Genomic DNA, 19,235 nt, shown 5'->3' on the forward strand with positions numbered 1-19,235 from the left:
AGCAACACTAGTAGTAGTGCTTGCCTAGCCAGGTCATAAGCCAGATCACCCTATGGATGTCCCCCATGGCAACAAACCCAACACCATGTGCCGTATCATCCGGCAGGTGGCTCAGAGCAACCATCAGAGGCTACGGAGTGAAGCCACCTTGATCCATGCCGGCGATGTACAACTCAGGGTGGACGTCGACTGACTTGCTCTTCCTAATGCGGTTGCCACCTCCTTGACGTGGTCAGTCATGTCGTTGAAGGTGCTCAGTTCCTCTTCCATCAAGTCGCGCCTCCTCCTCATCCTATCAAGCACAAGAACATGATCAGCACCTTCATTAGGACCATCAAGGACTACTTTGTACCAACATAACTACATCCATTTTGACCACTAACGGTGTCAAATAACACTTGAAAAGACAATTTACCCCTGATGCAACTTGAGACCAAAATTATTTACATGACAAGCAATAATATTTTTAATATTTACATTTACAATCAGGTCGGGATTTGGGTCGGGAGAGAGAGGGCTGGTTCGACCTCTTTTTTTTGGTATGGTATAGTCGTACAGACATGGGCGGCAAGAATTTAACGTACAGACTATCACAATCACAAAAAGACATAAATTTTAGACTTGGTGTTAGTGTTAGATTGGGAAGTAAAAAAGATTTCAGTGTCAAATAAGAAAACACAATTTAAAAAAGTCAATTTGTGAACCGTTGATTTCCAATCGGACCACGCAGACCACCCATCTTCTCTCCAGCCCCCAACTGCTCCATCCATCCCCAATCCAATGCCGCGAGATCGAGCAGAGGCCGCCGCCGCCGGCGGTGTCGCCGGCCTCCCGCCGGACATGCTAGCCAACATCCGAGACCGCCTAGGCCTCCTCGACCGCCTCGCCTTTGCCGCCGCCTTCCGCATGCCGGAGGTGCCGTGCCTCGTCCTGCCCGGCGACACCCCAGAGACGGCCACAGTCTTCTCGCTGGCGCACCGCCGCTCTGCCGTCATGCGCGCCCCAGGGCCTGACCACCTCTTCCTGGGATCTTCATTCTCACGCGGGTGGCTCGTCACCGCTGATGCCTTCGCCCGGCTGCACCTCGTCAACCCGGTCACCGGCGAGCAGCGGGCGCTCCCGGCCATCGAGACCATCCCCTGCGTCGACGCCCAAGGTGGGGGCTCCGTCTTCTCGTTCGAGGAGAAGCCGTTCATCAGGGCCCCCCCGCCGTACCCCGACGGCTTCGCAGCGATGACCCCCGGCTCGATGCGCCGCTACTTCTACCGCAAGGTCGTCCTCTCCGACTCCGCCGCCATCGCCATGCTCATCACCGATCTACGGTACGGCGCTGTGGCCTTCGCCACGGCGGAGAGCCGCGTGTGGAGGCTAGTGCCCTCACGCTATGGCATTGCCAAGGCCGGCACCAAGTGTGCTAGGTGGCCGAGGCCGCCCTCACGCAACAGCATCGAGGACGCCGTCCACCATGAGGGCATGTTCTACTCGATCACTTACTCCGGCGAGTTGGAGGCGTGGGAGCAGGACGCCGATAGTACCGGCGTGTTCACCAGTGTGGTGGTAGCGCCAGAGCAGCCCTGGTGCGACCACAGCAAGTACCTGGTGACGGCGCCGGGCGGCCGACTGATGGTCGTGCTCAAGCAGTCTGATAAGATCACGCATCGGTTGACATTCAAGGTGCAAGTCCTTGACGCCGGTGCCAAACAATGGAAGGAGGTGGACGACATCGGCAACGCCGCGCTGTTTGTCGGGGTGAATGGTTCGCTGTGGGTGTCGACGAGGGAGCACCCTGAGTTTAAGGCCGCCGACGATATGTCGCTGTACTACCCCGACAACCAGCATGGCGCCGGGGTGTTCAGCCTCAAGGACGGCAGGGAGGAGAAGGTCGTGGGCCTTGGGCCGCACCGGAACAAGCCGGCGGCGGCGTGGTTCACGCTTTGCATCCCATGATAAATATGGTGTCTGACTTCATAGCTTGGGTGGGTTAAGTACTAGCGAAGTTCAGATGCAGTTACAGGATTCTAAATCAAGGAACAGTTGGGTTTGATTTTCAGTAAAAGGCTTGAGAACACAGGAAACAGTTTGATTTTCAGCTTCTTCTTTTCACCCTTCAGATCGCGGCACCAAACAAAGGTGGCCTCTTTAGGTTTTCCGAGGGAAGAGTCTAATCAGTGTTGCAGGGTTCAGACTTACTTTTATGCTAAGATGATTGCAACCCATATTAGTAACTAATTATTGCCTTGTGAAGTTTCTCTGGATTAACTAACAGGTTTAAGTTCAGAGACAAACAGAGGAGAAGAGTAATTCTGATGATTTATTCGAAACTGCAACCAAGCTAGCAAAATGCCTTGCCCTTTGATTGTTTCAAACTGCAACCAAGTTGTTATAGCATGCATCATACACCAACTCTGGAATATGTTTACCTAGCATGCACTGCATCTGCCTGCCTGTTGATGATCATGCAGATTTGTGGGGAGGGGTGCTGAGAGGGTACATTGCATTACCATTTACCAGCCAAATCGGTGGCATTCGGTTTTGCCTTGTTAAGAAAGCATTTGATGCTATTGATTATTGAAGGGAATCAAACTGTCGTTTTCGCCCATTTCTGTGATTATTAGAGTAGCAAGCATCCTCTGTTTTCTCTTACTAGCAGAGTATGCCTCTTGCTGCACTTTTCTCATGATATATTCAACTGTGGTTTCACTTTACGGCGTGCTACAGACTTACTTCCATGGTTGTAATATAAGTAATAAGTCTCTGGTCCATCCTTGGTAATATCAGAGAGGAATACAGGTAGGTAGGTGGTGAGGATGAGACCACTTAATTAGCTTATGCTGCTTTTGTGGGTCGTGTCTTGATTTTGTGCTTTTTAGTCAGTTTATTTAGGCTGAGTGACCATCTTTCCTTTCTGCTTTTCTTGTTTTTCGGCTGTGACATTTTGGAAATGTGCCTCCTTTTGCCGAAAGAAAGAAGGAAGGAAGCTTGGTAAAGGAACCGGAGATGCCTGCTAATTAAAGGTGCTGCAAAGAAAGAAAGAAAGAAAGAAAGAAAGAAAGAAAGAAAGGCCAGCTTAACTGCAACGAGCTTCCTTTCCTTGGTGGGAAGGGATCGATCCAGGTGAACCTTGCTTTCTTTCTTCTACCGAATTACTCCACGCGCTGGTTGATTGATTTGGTTTCTTTTGCTTGCGATCTCACTCACTGAAGGCGCTGCTGGTTTCCCTTCCTCACAGATCTTGCAAAGCAACTTCATAGAAAAGCATGCTGAGCAGCTTAATTTGGGGTGAGCAGACTGCATGTGGATGATGATCTGCTCATCATCCCGCTGCTCCTTTCCTTTGACACCAATCGTCGCTGGAAGCAGCCAGCGCTGATCTCGATCTAGGTGAGCGCCCTTCTCCTTTGCTTGGATTTCTTTTACCGCATATGCGTCCTTGATTTCTTCTGCGCTCAACATCATACTAGCTACTTCTTGCTATATATCCTCACATCATGCTACAGCTTACATAGTCATGCGCGGGTTTCGGGGCCCCATTGCCATCTTGAGTGGTCGCTCATCATACTATTTTTTTTCCTGTGTGTTGTTAAACAAATACTGGAATTCAGCAATCTTTATTTTAGTTTATAACAAACCAAAATGGGAAAACTTCACCAAGACAGCAAGGGAGATGGACTGGATTAATTAATGTTACCCTTGCTTGCTGATGAGTCTGTTCAAAGTTCAAACTAATTTCATTGGTGGAAACATATCTGGAGACAACAGTTATTGCAATTGTCCCCTTGCAAAAAAAAAAAAAAACAGTTACTGCAATTGTCAGCTTGTTGTATACTTACTTTGATTCAAATCTTACTTCCATAATGCTAGCCAGCTGTGTAATGCTAATAACTTCCACTGTTTGCTCACAGGACGTAAGTGGATTTCCAGAATCCAGCCAGCATGAACTTGTCTGCTACCATTGGGTTCATCAGTGGCATCAATGAGTGTGTCACTTTGTGGCAGTGGGCCAAATCTTCCATTTCATCTTTGCACTCCCGATGGAGTGGCTCACATGATCAAATTCTCCAGGATCGCGTATTGCAGCTAGAGAGTGGCCTACAAGCTCTCAGAGATACTCTTCCTGTAATGCATGACCTCATTAATAAAGCAGAGTGGGGGAGCCATGACGACATTGTGGCAAGTCTCCTTCTGAATCTCAAGGATGCAGTGTCTGATGCCGAGGACCTTCTTGATGAGTTCGCATGGTACGAGAAGAAGGTGCAAGTGGAGGGCAATGCAAGCCAATCTCCTTTCATTGAATTCTTCGATACCGTCATCCAAGGCAACTTCAACAAGCTGAATGATGTCCAATTGAGGTTGAATCGTCTTTCGAGTCAACTGAAGAATATGGGGCTTCATGGAGTTACACAACGCTTTGACAAATTAGTCAGGCCGGAGACCACCTCTTTGCTAAATGAAACCAAAATCTTTGACCTGATAATTTGGATTTGTGTTTCGGATGACTTTGATGTGAAGAGGCTAACTAAAGAGGTCATACAATCCTGTACCAGAAAGGAGGGGACAAATGATAATCTGGATTCTCTTCAGCATGCTCTTTTGAAGCAAGTGAACAACAAAAGGTTATTGATAGTCCTTGACGACATGTGGGATGATGCCTTGAAGGAAAATGGGCAGTGCTGGAAGAGGTTTTGTGCACCATTTAGAACTGTCCAGGAGGGAAGTATGATGTTGGTCACCACTAGATGTCTAAAGGTTACCGAGGGGGTGCGCACAATGGAGCCAGTTAAATTAGAAGGTTTAAAGGATGAAGTCTTTTGGAAGTTCTTCAAATTGTGTGTGTTTGGATCTGAGGGTTCTGATAATGATCCTGAATTAGAGCTTATTGGCAGAAAAATAGTTCCTAAATTGAAGGGTTCTCCTTTGGCCGCCAAAACTCTGGGACGCATGTTAAGCATGGACCTTCAAGCATCACACTGGAATTTTATACTTGAGAGTGAATTGTGGGAGTTGAGACAAGAGGAGACTGATATTTTGCCCGCCCTTCGGTTGAGCTACATGTATTTACCATTCTATTTGAAGCAATGCTTTGCATTCTGTGCTGTGTACCCCAAAGATTACAAATTCCAGAAGGCATGCTTAGCTGAAATTTGGGTAGCCGAAGGCTTTGTGGAACCTCAAGGTGGTTTTCTAATTCAAGATATTGGCCGCCGGTATTTTGAAGACCTTGTAGCACGGTCCTTCTTTCAAAAAGTTAGTGGTGGATATGTAATCCATGACTTGTTGCATGACATGGCACAAAAGGTTTCAGAGCACAACTGCTTCATCTTAAGAAATAAGAGTGATTTTGATAAGGTTCCCCAAAATGTTCGTCATCTGTACGTGCTCCCTAGTAGTGACTTTGATGATTCCAACTTATTGACACTATGCAAGTACACGAAGCTGCGTACCCTAGTTTGCAAGAAGAGTTTAGGGAAAAAGACAGGTTTTGCAATGGAGCACTGGTGTTCTAAACCTCCGCGCATGCGTGTGATTTCTTGTGCCTTCACAAATGAGTTGCCAGATACTATTGGCAACTGGAAGCATCTTCGGTACCTCGAAATCTCCAAAGCTTGTCCTTTAAAGGGGATTCCTTCAACATTTCGTTGGCTGTATAATCTGCAGATTTTATATGCCAAGAAATGCAAGCTAGAAAGCTTGTCCATTGACTTTGGTAAGTTGATCAGCTTACAAAAAATCGAACTACATGGACTTACTCTTGATTCAAAGAGCATAAACATAAATGAGATGCATACAATTGGTAACAGCCTATCACTATCAGTGACCGACCTAACCATTGAAGGGAACGAAAATATATCAAGCCTCACACATGTTCTACATCCAGATTGTGTACCAGTCATCAAGAAAATAAGAATTGAAAACTGCAAGATGTTAGTGGCAAGAGCTTTTTTATGGTACCCTATACTGCTGAAGTAGGAGGGACCAGTATAACTAAATCTGACCATTGATTTCCTGAGGATAGGATAGGCATCAAAACTAAGGGCGACATGTTTTCTTTTTGCCACGGGCCTAGGTTTCAGCCCATTTTGTACGCACACGGCACACCCAGTCGCGCCACTCGATTGATTTGCCTCCTTCTCCCTGCCGCCGCCGCCAGTCGCCGCTGCTCGCCTCCTTCTCCCTGCCGTGGGCGCCGCCGCCAGTCGCCGCCACTCTCCCACGCACAGCCCTGCTCCTGCGGCCGCGCCACACAGCCCTGCTCCTGCGGCCGCGCCACCCTAGTCGACGTAGCTGCTTCCGCCCTTGTATATCCACGCTCGCCGTCGTGGACCTCCGCGGCGCGTCCCTGTATCTCGACGTGGTAAGGATTACTCTTGTGAACACTACACTAGAATTGGCATGTCTTCAGTTCATGGACAAATCATGTTGAGTACTGCTGCAGGATGGAAAAAATCATAGTTAATTAGATCCTGCATGATGGGGAAAATCAGAGTTAATTAGATCCTGCAGTGCACGCTCGTCAAAAGAAATGTTCTTACGGAATGCATTGTCATCTGGTACATGGTGTTTATCAGTGAGTAATTTGTGCTGGACAGTGGGGGGGAGTAGCCACGGTTTATTAAGTGTAATGTTGTTTTGTGCTATAATTCTTATGCATGTGTACTGCTGTCTATGAACGTCAAAACATAATGGCTCAGTTTCGGACGATAACAAAAATAGTACCAAATGTTGTTCAATGACATACTGGAGTATATGTAATGTTCTGTTTGATTATATACGCAAGCATTGTTACTGATGCATTTTGATCTTACTGTTCATACTTTTAGCTCGACATACTAAGGCTATCTTATTCTTCGTACTGAAACGAGTTTCAGTTTCACAAGTGGAATTCAAATAAGTTAGATTTGATTCTTTATTAATTGCAGTGTTTGACATGGAATATGGGAGTGCCACCCTGGAGGACATTGCAGAATATGACACGGTGATCAGTCAAATTTTTGGCAGCGAGGAAGAAGGTTACAATTACTATAATGCATATGCTCGGTCAAATGGTTTTGGTGTTAGAAAGGAAGAACTGACTAGGAAGTCGGACACGAACATAGCTTTTCGGCGCCTCTATGTCTACTCTAAAGAAGGATATCGGGCGAGGAAGCACTTTGAGAAAACTAAACGGGTGCGAACTCCTAGGCCGCTGTCACGTTGTGGATGTGGCGCTCGGATGGAGATCGAGCTTCGTATGGATAATGGTGAATGGTTTGTAAAAGATTTTTTGGACGAACATAACCATCCACTCGCTAAGCCTGAGCAGACAACTTACATAAGGTCACATCGTGGGCTGAGTGACGTGCAAAAGGCTGATGTCATTGAGTATGGAATTGGTGGCCTTCGAACACATCAAATAATGGAAGTAATGGAGAAGGATAGTGGTGGTTTCAGCAAGGTAGGCTTTATACCTCGGGACCTGTATAATTTTGTTGCCAAGTACAAGAAGGAAAGAATAGAAGGCCGTGATGCCGAATTTGTGCTCCGTTATATGGCAGCCCGAAAGGACATGGATGGCGAATTTTTTTACAAGTACACCACTGATAGTGAAGGGCATCTGCTGAACATCTTTTGGGCAGACGCACAGTCTCGGATTGACTACGATGCCTTTGGTGGCGTCGTGATCTTTGATAGCACTTACCGTGTGAACAAATACAACCTGCCATTTGTCCCCTTCATAGGAGTGAATCACCATCGCAGCACGACCGTGTTTGGCTTCGGTATTGTCTCAGCTGAGACCGAGGCATCTTTTGTGTGGTTGCTTGAAGCATTTTTGGAGTCAACTCAGCAGAAACATCCTAGATCAGTAATCACAGATGGTGACCATGCAATGGCGAAGGCAATAGCGGCGGTTTTTCCCAATACAGATCACCGGTTGTGCAGCTGGCACATCGAGCAAAACATGATACGACACCTACGGAAGAAAAAGCTCAAGGATTTTAGGAAATTTGTTTATCACATCTGGGATGTCGATGAGTTTGAGAGACGTTGGGTTGAGTTTATGGTGGATTATGATATCTCTGAAAAAGATGCTTGGATTATGACGATGTACGAGCTGAGGAAGAAGTGGTCTAGGGCCTATACGAAAGGTAGATATTTCCTTGGCATGCAGAGCAATCAGCGTAGCGAAAGCCTAAACTCTAGGCTTCATAAGAATCTGGATAGGAGAATGTCACTTGTTGATTTGCTAGAGCACTCAGATCACTGTTTATCGCGTATCCGCAAGAATGAGGCCGAGTTGGATGCTACAGCTTCACTGACAGTACCTTTTACTGAATTAACAGATGATCCACTTGAGAGAAGTGCTGCTCTCATTTATACTCCAGTGATGTTCAAGAAGGTAAAACATCAAATCATGCAGTTGTCAAAATGGGAAGTAGCAGAAGTGACCAAGAATGATGCTTTTGTTCTGTATACAGTTGCTCGCAAAGAGAGTAGGCATGTGACGTATGATGTGAGGTTTGTCATGGCAGGCCCGTTGCTTCAGAGTGTGAATTGCCGTTGTCTGAAGATGGAATCGGAGGAGATCCCGTGCGCTCACATTTTTTCTGCTCTAAAATACCTTGGCTTAGTCAGCATTCCTAGGTGTTGTGTCTCAACAAGATGGACGATGGTAGGCAAGTCCGCATTTGACTCAGAGAGGAATGGTAATATACATGAATGGTCTGAGCGGATGGATCGTTACCATGAACTCCGCAACATTTGTAGTCTGTATTTATTCAAAGCTTCAAACAGCCAGGAGACGTCACAGAAGGTGGTGGATTTTCTCAAGGGTATTATAGCTGAAGGCGGCGAAGATGATGGGAAAAATGAGGCGGCATCACTGGGCCCTCTTCCAGCATATTTTTTCAGGGTCAAGCCAAGCATGTCCAGGAAATGTCCGGAATCCAAAAATAATTAAACCGAAAGGTGCTCCATCCAAGACATCCAACAAGAGGTGGAAACCGTTTAACGAGATTTGGAATGAAAAAAATGTTCCGAAGAAGTGAATTTTATTTTTATAATGCCAGACTTGTATGAATTGATTTTTTTAGTGGTGGTGCCGCTCATGTACTCGTCTACTCATGCTATTGATGCATCTCCTGAAACCATTATTTTGTTGCATTGTGTGGCAGAAGATTTATTGTGTTGGTGTTTCCTGAATGATTTATCTTATCGCATGAAGGTCATTTTATTGGGATTAGGAAGTGCATAGTAAGCGTGTTCATATGATCTCGCGAGTCAATTTCTAATTTCTTGGGTGAGTTATATATTCTGTTCTTGAGCTGAAAAGTTGGCTATGGCGGTATCTGGACGGATGGTTGCACATGTATGCAAAGTATACACTGAAAAGGAGGCAATAGGTGAAAATCACAAAATGAATTATCGTTTTGAGCTACAGATAATTAAAAATAATTACAAGCAAAATATAAATTGGTTGAGTTGGAAAAGAAAATGCCTTTGAGACTTGGCCTCCGGCAGATCCGAACGGTCCTGGTTGCACATGATGTACGTGATGGCATGCATGAAATGACACCAAATTTTGCCAGCATGTGTGCATGCCCTATCTATAACCCCACGCAAAATTTGGACGAAGCTGGACACTGAACGCAAGTTGCGTCACGTCCCGGCAATGTTTTAGGGGTTTTTCACCGGGAAAACCCTAGAAAATGCATCAAACGTCGGGAATCAACGAAAATTGGCATGCTTTCTTGCCATGGTGCTGTGAGGGTGTGGAAAAAGTTTGGGCTCATTTGGTTGAGTTGAAAAAGAAAATGCCTTTGAGACTTGACCTCCGGCAGATCCGAACGGTCCTGGTTGCACATGATGTACGTGATGGCATGCATGAAATGACATCAAATTTTGCCAGCATGTGTGCATGCCCTATCTACAACCCCACGCAAAATTTGGACGAAGCTGGACACTAAACGCACGTTGCGTCACGTCCGGACAGTGCTTTAGGGGTTTTTCACTGGGAAAACCCTAGAAAATGCATCAAACGTCGGGAATCAACGAAAATTAGCATGCATGCTTGCCATGATGCTGTGAGGGCGTGGAAAAAGTTTGGGCTCTGTGACGCCCCCGATTTGACCGTACACTAATCATGCACGCAAATGTGTACGATCACGATCAGGGACTCACAGGAAGATATCACAACACAACTCTACAACAAAAATAAGTCATACAAGCATTATAATACAAGCCAGGGGCCTCGAGGGCTCGAATACAATTGCTCGATCATAGATGAGTCAGCGGAAGCAACAATATCTGAGTACAGACATAAGTTAAACAAGTTTGCCTTAAGAAGGCTAGCACAAACAGGGATACAGATCGAACGAGGCGTAGGCCTCCTGCCTGGGATCCCCTAACTACTCCTGGTCGTCGTCAGCGGCCTGCACGTAGTAGTAGGCACCTCCAGTGTCGTAGGTGTCATCGTCGACGGTGGCGTCTGGCTCCTGGACTCCAATATCTGGTTGCGACAATCAGATAGATAGGAAGGGGGGAAAGAGGGAGAGAAGCAACCGTGAGTACTCATCCAAAGTACTCGCAAGCAAGGAGCTACACTACATATGCATGGGTATATGTGTAAAGGGGCATATCAGTGGACTGAACTGCAGAATGCCAGAATAAAGGGGGGATAGCTAGTCCTGTCGAAGTCTACGCTTCTGGCCATCTCCATCTTGCAGCAGATAGAAGAGAGTAGATTGAAGTCCTCCAAGTAGCATCGCATAGCATAATCCTACCCGGCAATCCCCTCCTCGTCGCCCTGTTAGAGAGCGATCACCGGGTTGTATCTGGCACTTGGAAGGGTGTATTTTATTCAGTATCCAGTTCTAGTTGTCATAAGCTCAAGGTACAACTCCGGGTCGTCCTTTTACCGAGGGACACGGCTATTCGAATAGATAAACTTCCCTGCAGGGGTGCACCACATAACCCAACACGCTCGATCCCATTTGGCCGGACACACTTTCCTGGGTCATGCCCGGCCTCGTAAGATCAACACGTCGCAGCCCCACCTAGGCTCAACAGAGAGGTCAGCACGCCGGTCTAATCCTATGCGCGCAGGGGTCTGGGCCCATCGCCCTATGCACACCTACACGTTGCGTACGCGGCCGGAAGCAGACCTAGCCCCCTTAATACAAGCGCGAGCTTACTGTCCAATGCGGCGCGCGCCACTCAGTTGCTGACGTCACGAAGGCTTCGGCTGATACCACGACGCCGGGATACCCATAACTACTCCCGCGTAGATGGTTAGTGCGTATAGACCAAATGGCCAGACTCAGATCAAATACCAAGATCTCGTTAAGCGTGTTAAGTAACCGCGAACGCCGACCAGGGCCAGGCCCACCTCTCACCTAGGCGGTCTCAACCTGCCCTGTCGCTCCGCCATAAAGTAACAGTCGGGGGCCGTCAGGAACCCAGGCCCACCTCTACCGGGGTGGAGCCACCTGTCCTTTCAGCCCCCTCATCAGAATCACTTGCGGGTACTCAACGAGCCGACCCGACTTTAGTCACCACATGTGTCATGTATATAATGTATATAGTATATACTCGTGATCACCTCTCGAAGTGATCACGGCCCAGTAGTATAGCATGGCAGACAGTCAAGAGTGTAGGGCCACTGATGAAACACTAACATCCTATACTAAGCAGTAGGATAGCAGGTAAGGGTAACAATTGTAGCAACAATAACAGGCTATGCATCAGGATAGGATTATCGGAAAGCAGTAACATGCTACACTACTCTAATGCGAGCAGTATAGAGAAGAGTAGGCGATATCTGGTGATCAAGGGGGGGGGCTTGCCTGGTTGCTCTGGCAAGTAGGAGGGGTCGTCGACTCCGTAGTCGAACTGGGCAGCAGCAGTGTCGGTCTCGTAGTCTACCGGAGAGAAGAGGGGGAAGAAACAGTAAATATAAAGCAAACATAGCATCACAAAGCATAACGTGGTAATACGACGTGTCGGGTGTGACCTAACGTATGTCTACACGAATAGGTGAAGGGGGAAATTCAACCGGGAATGTTTTCCCGGTTCCGGACCTATGCCAGACAGATGACCGGAGGGGGAAAGTTCCATGTTCAGCATGCTAGAGGCATGTGACAAACGAACGGACCGCGTATTCGGATTCGTTGGATTTTTCTGAGCAACTTTCATATAGAAAACATTTTCATCCGAACTACGGATTATTTTATATGATTTTTGAAAGATTTAACAATATTCTGGAATTATTTATATTAACAGAAAAGGAATATGACGTCAGCATTGCGTGGGGATGACGTCAGCGGTCAACAGACACGCTGACCAGGTCAAAACTGACCTGTGGGTCCAGTGGGTCCCACTGGTCAGTGACTGGACTAATTAACAGTGGTTAATTTAACTAAACTAAGTTAATTAGCTAGTAGGCCCCACCTGTCAGTGTCTAATTGGTGAATAGATTAATTAATCAATTTAATTAACAGATTTTCTATTTATCTAACTCGTTTTATTGACTCGGCCCCACATGTCAGTGGGTTGACCCAGTCAACGAGTCAACTGGGCCCACCCGTCAGTGGCTCAGCGGGCCCCATACGTCAGCGCCAAGTCAGCCTCGCCGGCGTCGGCACCGGAATCACGCCGGCGACCAAACCTACAGTGGCGTGGCCTCGGAACTCGTCAGAAAACGCGCTCCAGCCACCGTTTTGCACGCGTGAGGTGGCGTTCGAAAGAGGGGAGCGAGGCGCGTCGCGTGGCGCTAACGGTTGGCCTCGGGAAGGCCTAAAACGACGACGGCATGCGGCGAGGCGGACGCCGGAGTTCGGCCATCTCCGCCAACGGCGACAGTGGGCACGAGGAGGCGAGCTGGAGGCTCGAGGGGCACCAGGGAGGCGCCCTGAGCACGTTGACGTGCTTGTCCGGCCTTGGCAACGACTACAACGACGGCGACTAGCTGCACGGCGGAGCTCAGCGCGGCCATCCATGGCGATGGCAGTTACGGGTGCGGAAAAGAGCGGCAGAAGGAGGGAGGAGGAGCGGAGCTCACCGCCGTGGCGCAAGGAGGCCTTCGAGGGGCTTAGGAGCAGTAGTGGTCAGCCGGTGAGGGAGGAGGTTGCTGGCGGCCCGAGGTTGACGAAGGGTCGATCCGGCACGCGTAGAGTTTCCGAACTCCAACCGCCGGTCGAGGAGGAAGGGGCAGAGGCCGGCTGGCCTTCCAGACTCGTCGGAGGAACCAAAGAGCGCCGGCGGCCGCGAGATCGACGGTGGTGTGACGTCGGCCGCGCCCGAACAGAGAGGGAAGAAGGGAGCGGGCGCGTGAGGGAGAGGGAGGAGAGGGGAAGTGGATCTGGGAGAGATGAGTGGGAGAGGAGGCGTCCCGAGGCGCGTCGTGCCGGCCTTATCCCCTCGGCGATGTGGCGGCGTGGGGCGGCCAGCAGGTCCGGCGGGGACGGCGAGGGGCGTGCGCCCTCGGTCGGTTGAACAGACGAGGAGGGGGAAGACGACAAGGGGAGGGGGAGGTGCTGGGCCGCTGGACCGATTCGGCCGGCTGGGCCAGTGGGCCAAGGCCCTTGGGGAGCCGGGGGGGTTTTCTTTCCTTTTGCTTTCTTTTTACCTTTTATTTATTTTTCTTTTCTGTTTTATTTCTAGTTTCTCTTTTATTTTGTTTTAGCAAAATACCAAAATGGCACCTAATTTGTTGTTACCAATTATGTCACAACCACAAAAAGTTTCATCCCAAAATAATATAGTTTAATATCTTACAAAATACAAAAGGCATTTAATTAATGGTTTTAGCTACTGATTTAATTAGTTTGGTGCATTTAAACCTTTTATAAAGACTTGGTTCCTCCACCAATATTACATATGATTTATTTGTCACTTTTAGAACATTTTAGTTTTGACATTTGAAAAGTTTTATTGTTTGCTTGAATTTGAATTTGAACTAACCCGAGGTTAACTAAAGTGATCATGGTGACATGGCATCGTTAGCAGAGTTTTACTGTAGCTTGATTATCCGGGCGTCACAATTCTCCTCCACTACAAGAAATCTCGTCCCGAGATTTAAGAGGGGAGTAAGGGGGGAAGGTTTGGTAACGAATCTAGCGGGTCTTCTCATCCTGGCTTGCACTTCTGGAAGAGGCTGGTCCAATACATTGATGTCTTCATTTCTTTGCTTCGGTCATCATGATGAAGTCGGCGTCCTTTCTTCAGAAACTCCATCGTACTTACGAAAGAATAAGGGGTGGGCATTCTGGGAGAACGGGCCTCGACGAGGTTGTCTATCGGGTCGACAGCATCGAGGAAGGTGGCGAAAGGTAACCCTCGAACTAAATCTTAAGAAAAGCCGAGAGCAAGTAAGGAAGTACCATGAGAAGTTTCAAACGGGTAGGCAATCGCTCGAAGCCTGAAACAAAGTGTGAAAGGGATTCAAAGCAATCGGAATAAGTATTAGGTCTGATGCCAGTATAGATCAGTAGGTCGGTGGTCCGTGAATTACATACGAGGCCACGCGCGATGAATAAATTGGGAACAGGGGGTACACAGGAGAGTCAGGTTTCGATCCTGTGGAACTGTGGGTTATGGGCCCACCATGTGGGTTAAAAGTAGGACGGGCGGTGACATCTTGCACGATTATGATAGCAAGGCATGCCAGAGGGTAGCCTGTCAGTCATATGTCATCAACATCGTCGGTACCAAGGGCGAGGGACGAAGAGAACCATTTTCCTGCTCGTTGAAACGAGGCGGACCATTAGGCAAAGTTCTCGTCCATCGGTGGTTACCGAAATGTCACCAACAATAGTAACAGGGTCTTACTGACAGAGTTGTACACCGAGGTGTTTACATAAGCAGGAGAATATTACTGCTAAGATCATATAGATCACCAGAAAGGTTAAACCAAACAATGGAAAGGAAAATACGATTATCAGATTAAACAAAAGAATGGAAAGGAAAATGTGTTTAAACACATATTTCTAGGGTATATCCTTCCCAAGGACAAGCTGAGCATGATATTCATGACAGGATATAATGTAGAAAACTCTTTAGGTAGGGGAGAGAAATTTCATGGCATTACCCATACAACGGTGTCTGGATAATTGAGCAGGAAACATTTAGCATTGGGCTTCAAATGTTCCTGTTGAAAATCCGAGTACCATAGACATGCTTCGAGATAGCATTGACATGGTCAACAGGTGAAGATCCGACTTTGGAAACAAAAAGGATCCATCAGGAACAACTTATAGAATAAGTCTTACAATTTCCTCATGGAAGAATGACTAACCTTGCCAAAAAGGAAACTATAACAATAGGTCCTCCAGCCAGGTGTGTTAGGCATGACATCACCTTACCGGGCCATAAATAGGCCAATGTTATAATTCTTGGAAATATGTTCCAACCATCATATCTGACCGAGATTCAGATCTGATTGGTGTCAGGATAACTCGGACTCAGGATGCCTGAGAAGAAGGTGCAACACAAATTGTCGAAACGACATCGAAGATTCTCGGGAGATGAACTATGGAAGCGAGTTCCGGACAAGGGTTCATCATTACATCAAGGAGAGGTGAGGAGGTGACTGATTGACTCAGCGACAATCCATTGAGATTTCCAAAGGATGGATTTCCACCACTATGTGAACAAGGAGATAACATTAGCTAGATCGAATGACTTAATGATGTATGCTCGAGGAAAACATACACAGTTAAACATTGGTTGAAATGTGCAACCGAAATATGGGCTAGGTAGCACAATCAATGTTCGAATGATGATTCATTAAACCATAGACGTAGAATGAAACTATAGACCAATGACTTCAAAGCAATAGGGTTGCTAGAATTTTAGAATTTACACATCACAGCCCATTTGTTGGTATTCCTTTTAGAAACAACACGGGGACCAAGAAGAATGGTGATGGGGAGAAGTATCACTGTACCAAGATGTCATGCGAGGTGGTGAAATTCTTACGACATACTTGACATAAAAGATGGTAATACTCCAAGGTAAAGAAGAACAATTGCTGGATAGCAAGGAACTCAAGGTATAACACCAAACACGAACAAGCTTGTGTTGGTGGGAAGGCAATAAAGTGGTCGACGATAACACAGATCATCGAGGGCAAGGATGGTATTTCTCATCATGAACTCCATCGATATCCTGGAAGAGTGCATAAGGGTGATGATGATCACGACACATTTGTCGAGAGATTTCATGAAGATGTAAAATCAGCGACGACATCAAGTCAGAGGAATGATGAAAGCGATAGGTTAATGGAACCAAGGGTACGACACAAACTTGAAATCAAGCTTGTTGTTCAAGGCGAACTAATATGACGAGGAAGATCGACGTAAGCTTAGCTCATCATCGAAAGTTGTGTTCCGGGAAGGACCGGGTAGCACAGTTAAAAAGTTTGCACGATAATGATATAGCCGATAAGGCTAGGAATGACTTGAAGGATTATTAAACTCGTAAGCAACAAGAATTACTTAGAGTTATTGAATCGGAGTGCGGAATCGATTCACTTATCGGTGTTCTCGAGTGACTAATAACTCAGAGCCCGTGGAAAATTGGAATCAGTGAGAATGTAGCACTTGATGAAAACTCATAAGAAGTTATGCAGTTCCATGATAATCTCGAGATACCAGGGGGTAATACTCGACGATAGATCAAAGTAGAGGATGGATTGGGGTATTGCTCTATAGAAGACAATTGATTTAACTTGTCCAAGAAATGGTATTTAAAGGAGAACATGGTCGGAACCACGATTGCAAAAAGGCCAGATCCCAGATATAAGATGAACTTATACCAAGGGAATAATTAATTTAAGAGAAGCTTTTAATGATAAGATCTACATCGTGTCCATGGGCATGAACACAAAGTTCAAGGTCGACTCCCACTTCTCCAATGCATATCCTTTCATTTACTTCTCGCGTTTGATGAAGTTGCAGAGTTGAAAATTTTTATCTGGCAAAATACCAGAAGAGTATGACTCATGAAAACTTTCGAGTTCACACGTATTATGAAAGGCATAGGTTCAACCCATCAAGGCAACTTAGGAACATATACCACAAACTTCGGAGTAAATCTTACAAGCTCGAAAGAAGAGCATGTTCAAAATCAGATGATACAATTTACCAAAGGCATTATATACCCATGGAAAGGCTCACAAGGTTATTCAATAGGAAGGACACTGTCGGATAAAATCCGACAAAAGGGTCTGGTGGTCCACAAGGGATCTGATGTGAGCATCAGTACTCAACCAGAGGAAGAAAGAATACAAGGATAACAGATTATAGAAACAACTGACTAACTCAAAAGCTCAAATGCAAAGGAATTATGAATTCCAATTCAAGGGATCAGAAGCAATGCTCTGATTAGGGATGGATAAGTTGAATAGCCTTAGGGGTACAATCGATTACGATTTGATTGGTCGAGATCCAGCTCATGTTAAAGATGTCTGAGCCGGAAGGATGAATTCTAGGATCTGATTGAGGATTGCGAGCATTCGCAACATATTGAATCAATGGACTCAAAAAGATAATGACAAAGGGTGCCAATAAGATCTCGAGACTTATGGGATTAATCATAATGCTAGTAAGCAAGAATTTCAAGAGCAACAGGCTCCTGAAGATTTTCAGAAGATCGAATGATATTTTGAACACTTTTGTGAAATACTTGAATCAATTGGGGATGAGCGGATACTCGGTAAATGCGAGGATTATCCGTAGGGGTATTCAGGTGACAAAGAACAGCAAGGTAGTAAGCTCAAAGGATTCTCGGAACAACAGAGAGAATTTCGGGGTATCTTGTACTAACAAGATCAACTGGGAAACATTGTATGAATGGCGAGTTTACGTGGTTATCCATAGGAGTTTATCGATGAAAGGGAATTGCAAAAGCGATGAACACAAGTCCTCGGGTTATCAGCAGAGAGTATCTTCAGGGTCTTCACGTGCAGCAGACGATCATCAGTAATAAGGGGCTCTCCGGGTGAAAGTGATAACGAGATCCTAATGTTAGATTTAGTAAAATTCAATTAACCCGATTAGAAGAGAGATCAGAGTCCCAGAGTATAGACAAGGAGTAAAAGATCCTAATACCACCCAATGGCGACGTGGGCCCGTAAGACACACAGCCATGTTAGTAAAAGTTTTTGCAATGTCTAGACTCGACTTCGGCCAAGGAGTTGGAAAGGGGGATTCCTACAGGCAGTTGGCTCTGATACCAACTTGTGACGCCCCCGATTTGACCGTACACTAATCATGCACGCAAATGTGTACGATCACGATCAGGGACTCACAGGAAGATATCACAACACAACTCTACAACAAAAATAAGTCATACAAGCATTATAATACAAGCCAGGGGCCTCGAGGGCTCGAATACAATTGCTCGATCATAGACGAGTCAGCGGAAGCAACAATATCTGAGTACAGACATAAGTTAAACAAGTTTGCCTTAAGAAGGCTAGCACAAACAGGGATACAGATCGAACGAGGCGTAGGCCTCCTGCCTGGGATCCCCTAACTACTCCTGGTCGTCGTCAGCGGCCTGCACGTAGTAGTAGGCACCTCCAGTGTCGTAGGTGTCATCGTCGACGGTGGCGTCTGGCTCCTGGACTCCAATATCTGGTTGCGACAATCAGATAGATAGGAAGGGGGGAAAGAGGGAGAGAAGCAACCGTGAGTACTCATCCAAAGTACTCGCAAGCAAGGAGCTACACTACATATGCATGGGTATATGTGTAAAGGGGCATATCAGTGGACTGAACTGCAGAATGCCAGAATAAAGGGGGGATAGCTAGTCCTGTCGAAGTCTACGCTTCTGGCCATCTCCATCTTGCAGCAGATAGAAGAGAGTAGATTGAAGTCCTCCAAGTAGCATCGCATAGCATAATCCTACCCGGCAATCCCCTCCTCGTCGCCCTGTTAGAGAGCGATCACCGGGTTGTATCTGGCACTTGGAAGGGTGTATTTTATTCAGTATCCAGTTCTAGTTGTCATAAGCTCAAGGTACAACTCCGGGTCGTCCTTTTACCGAGGGACACGGCTATTCGAATAGATAAACTTCCCTGCAGGGGTGCACCACATAACCCAACACGCTCGATCCCATTTGGCCGGACACACTTTCCTGGGTCATGCCCGGCCTCGTAAGATCAACACGTCGCAGCCCCACCTAGGCTCAACAGAGAGGTCAGCACGCCGGTCTAAACCTATGCGCGCAGGGGTCTGGGCCCATCGCCCTATGCACAC

At 46.7% G+C, this 19,235-nt stretch overlaps 2 protein-coding genes across 2 annotated transcripts; both read left to right on the plus strand.

Moving 5' to 3' along the window:
- Positions 1 to 780: 780 nt before the first annotated feature.
- LOC109750575 (uncharacterized) lies at positions 781 to 1,947 on the plus strand. Its single transcript, XM_020309536.1, has one exon. It carries the CDS (start codon positions 781 to 783, stop codon positions 1,945 to 1,947), a length of 1,167 nt encoding a protein of 388 aa, XP_020165125.1.
- LOC141041459 (uncharacterized) lies at positions 1,849 to 8,480 on the plus strand. The gene is made up of 7 exons (XM_073507612.1): positions 1,849 to 3,381; positions 3,903 to 5,928; positions 6,065 to 6,352; positions 6,502 to 6,565; positions 6,918 to 8,123; positions 8,319 to 8,374; positions 8,454 to 8,480. The coding sequence occupies exons 2-7, from the start codon at positions 3,934 to 3,936 to the stop codon at positions 8,478 to 8,480; spliced, it is 3,636 nt and encodes a 1,211-aa protein (XP_073363713.1). The 5' UTR covers positions 1,849 to 3,381; positions 3,903 to 3,933.
- Positions 8,481 to 19,235: the final 10,755 nt, after the last annotated feature.

Source organism: Aegilops tauschii, chromosome 2, assembly GCF_002575655.3.
Source record: "Aegilops tauschii subsp. strangulata cultivar AL8/78 chromosome 2, Aet v6.0, whole genome shotgun sequence".
NCBI lineage: Eukaryota > Viridiplantae > Streptophyta > Magnoliopsida > Poales > Poaceae > Aegilops > Aegilops tauschii.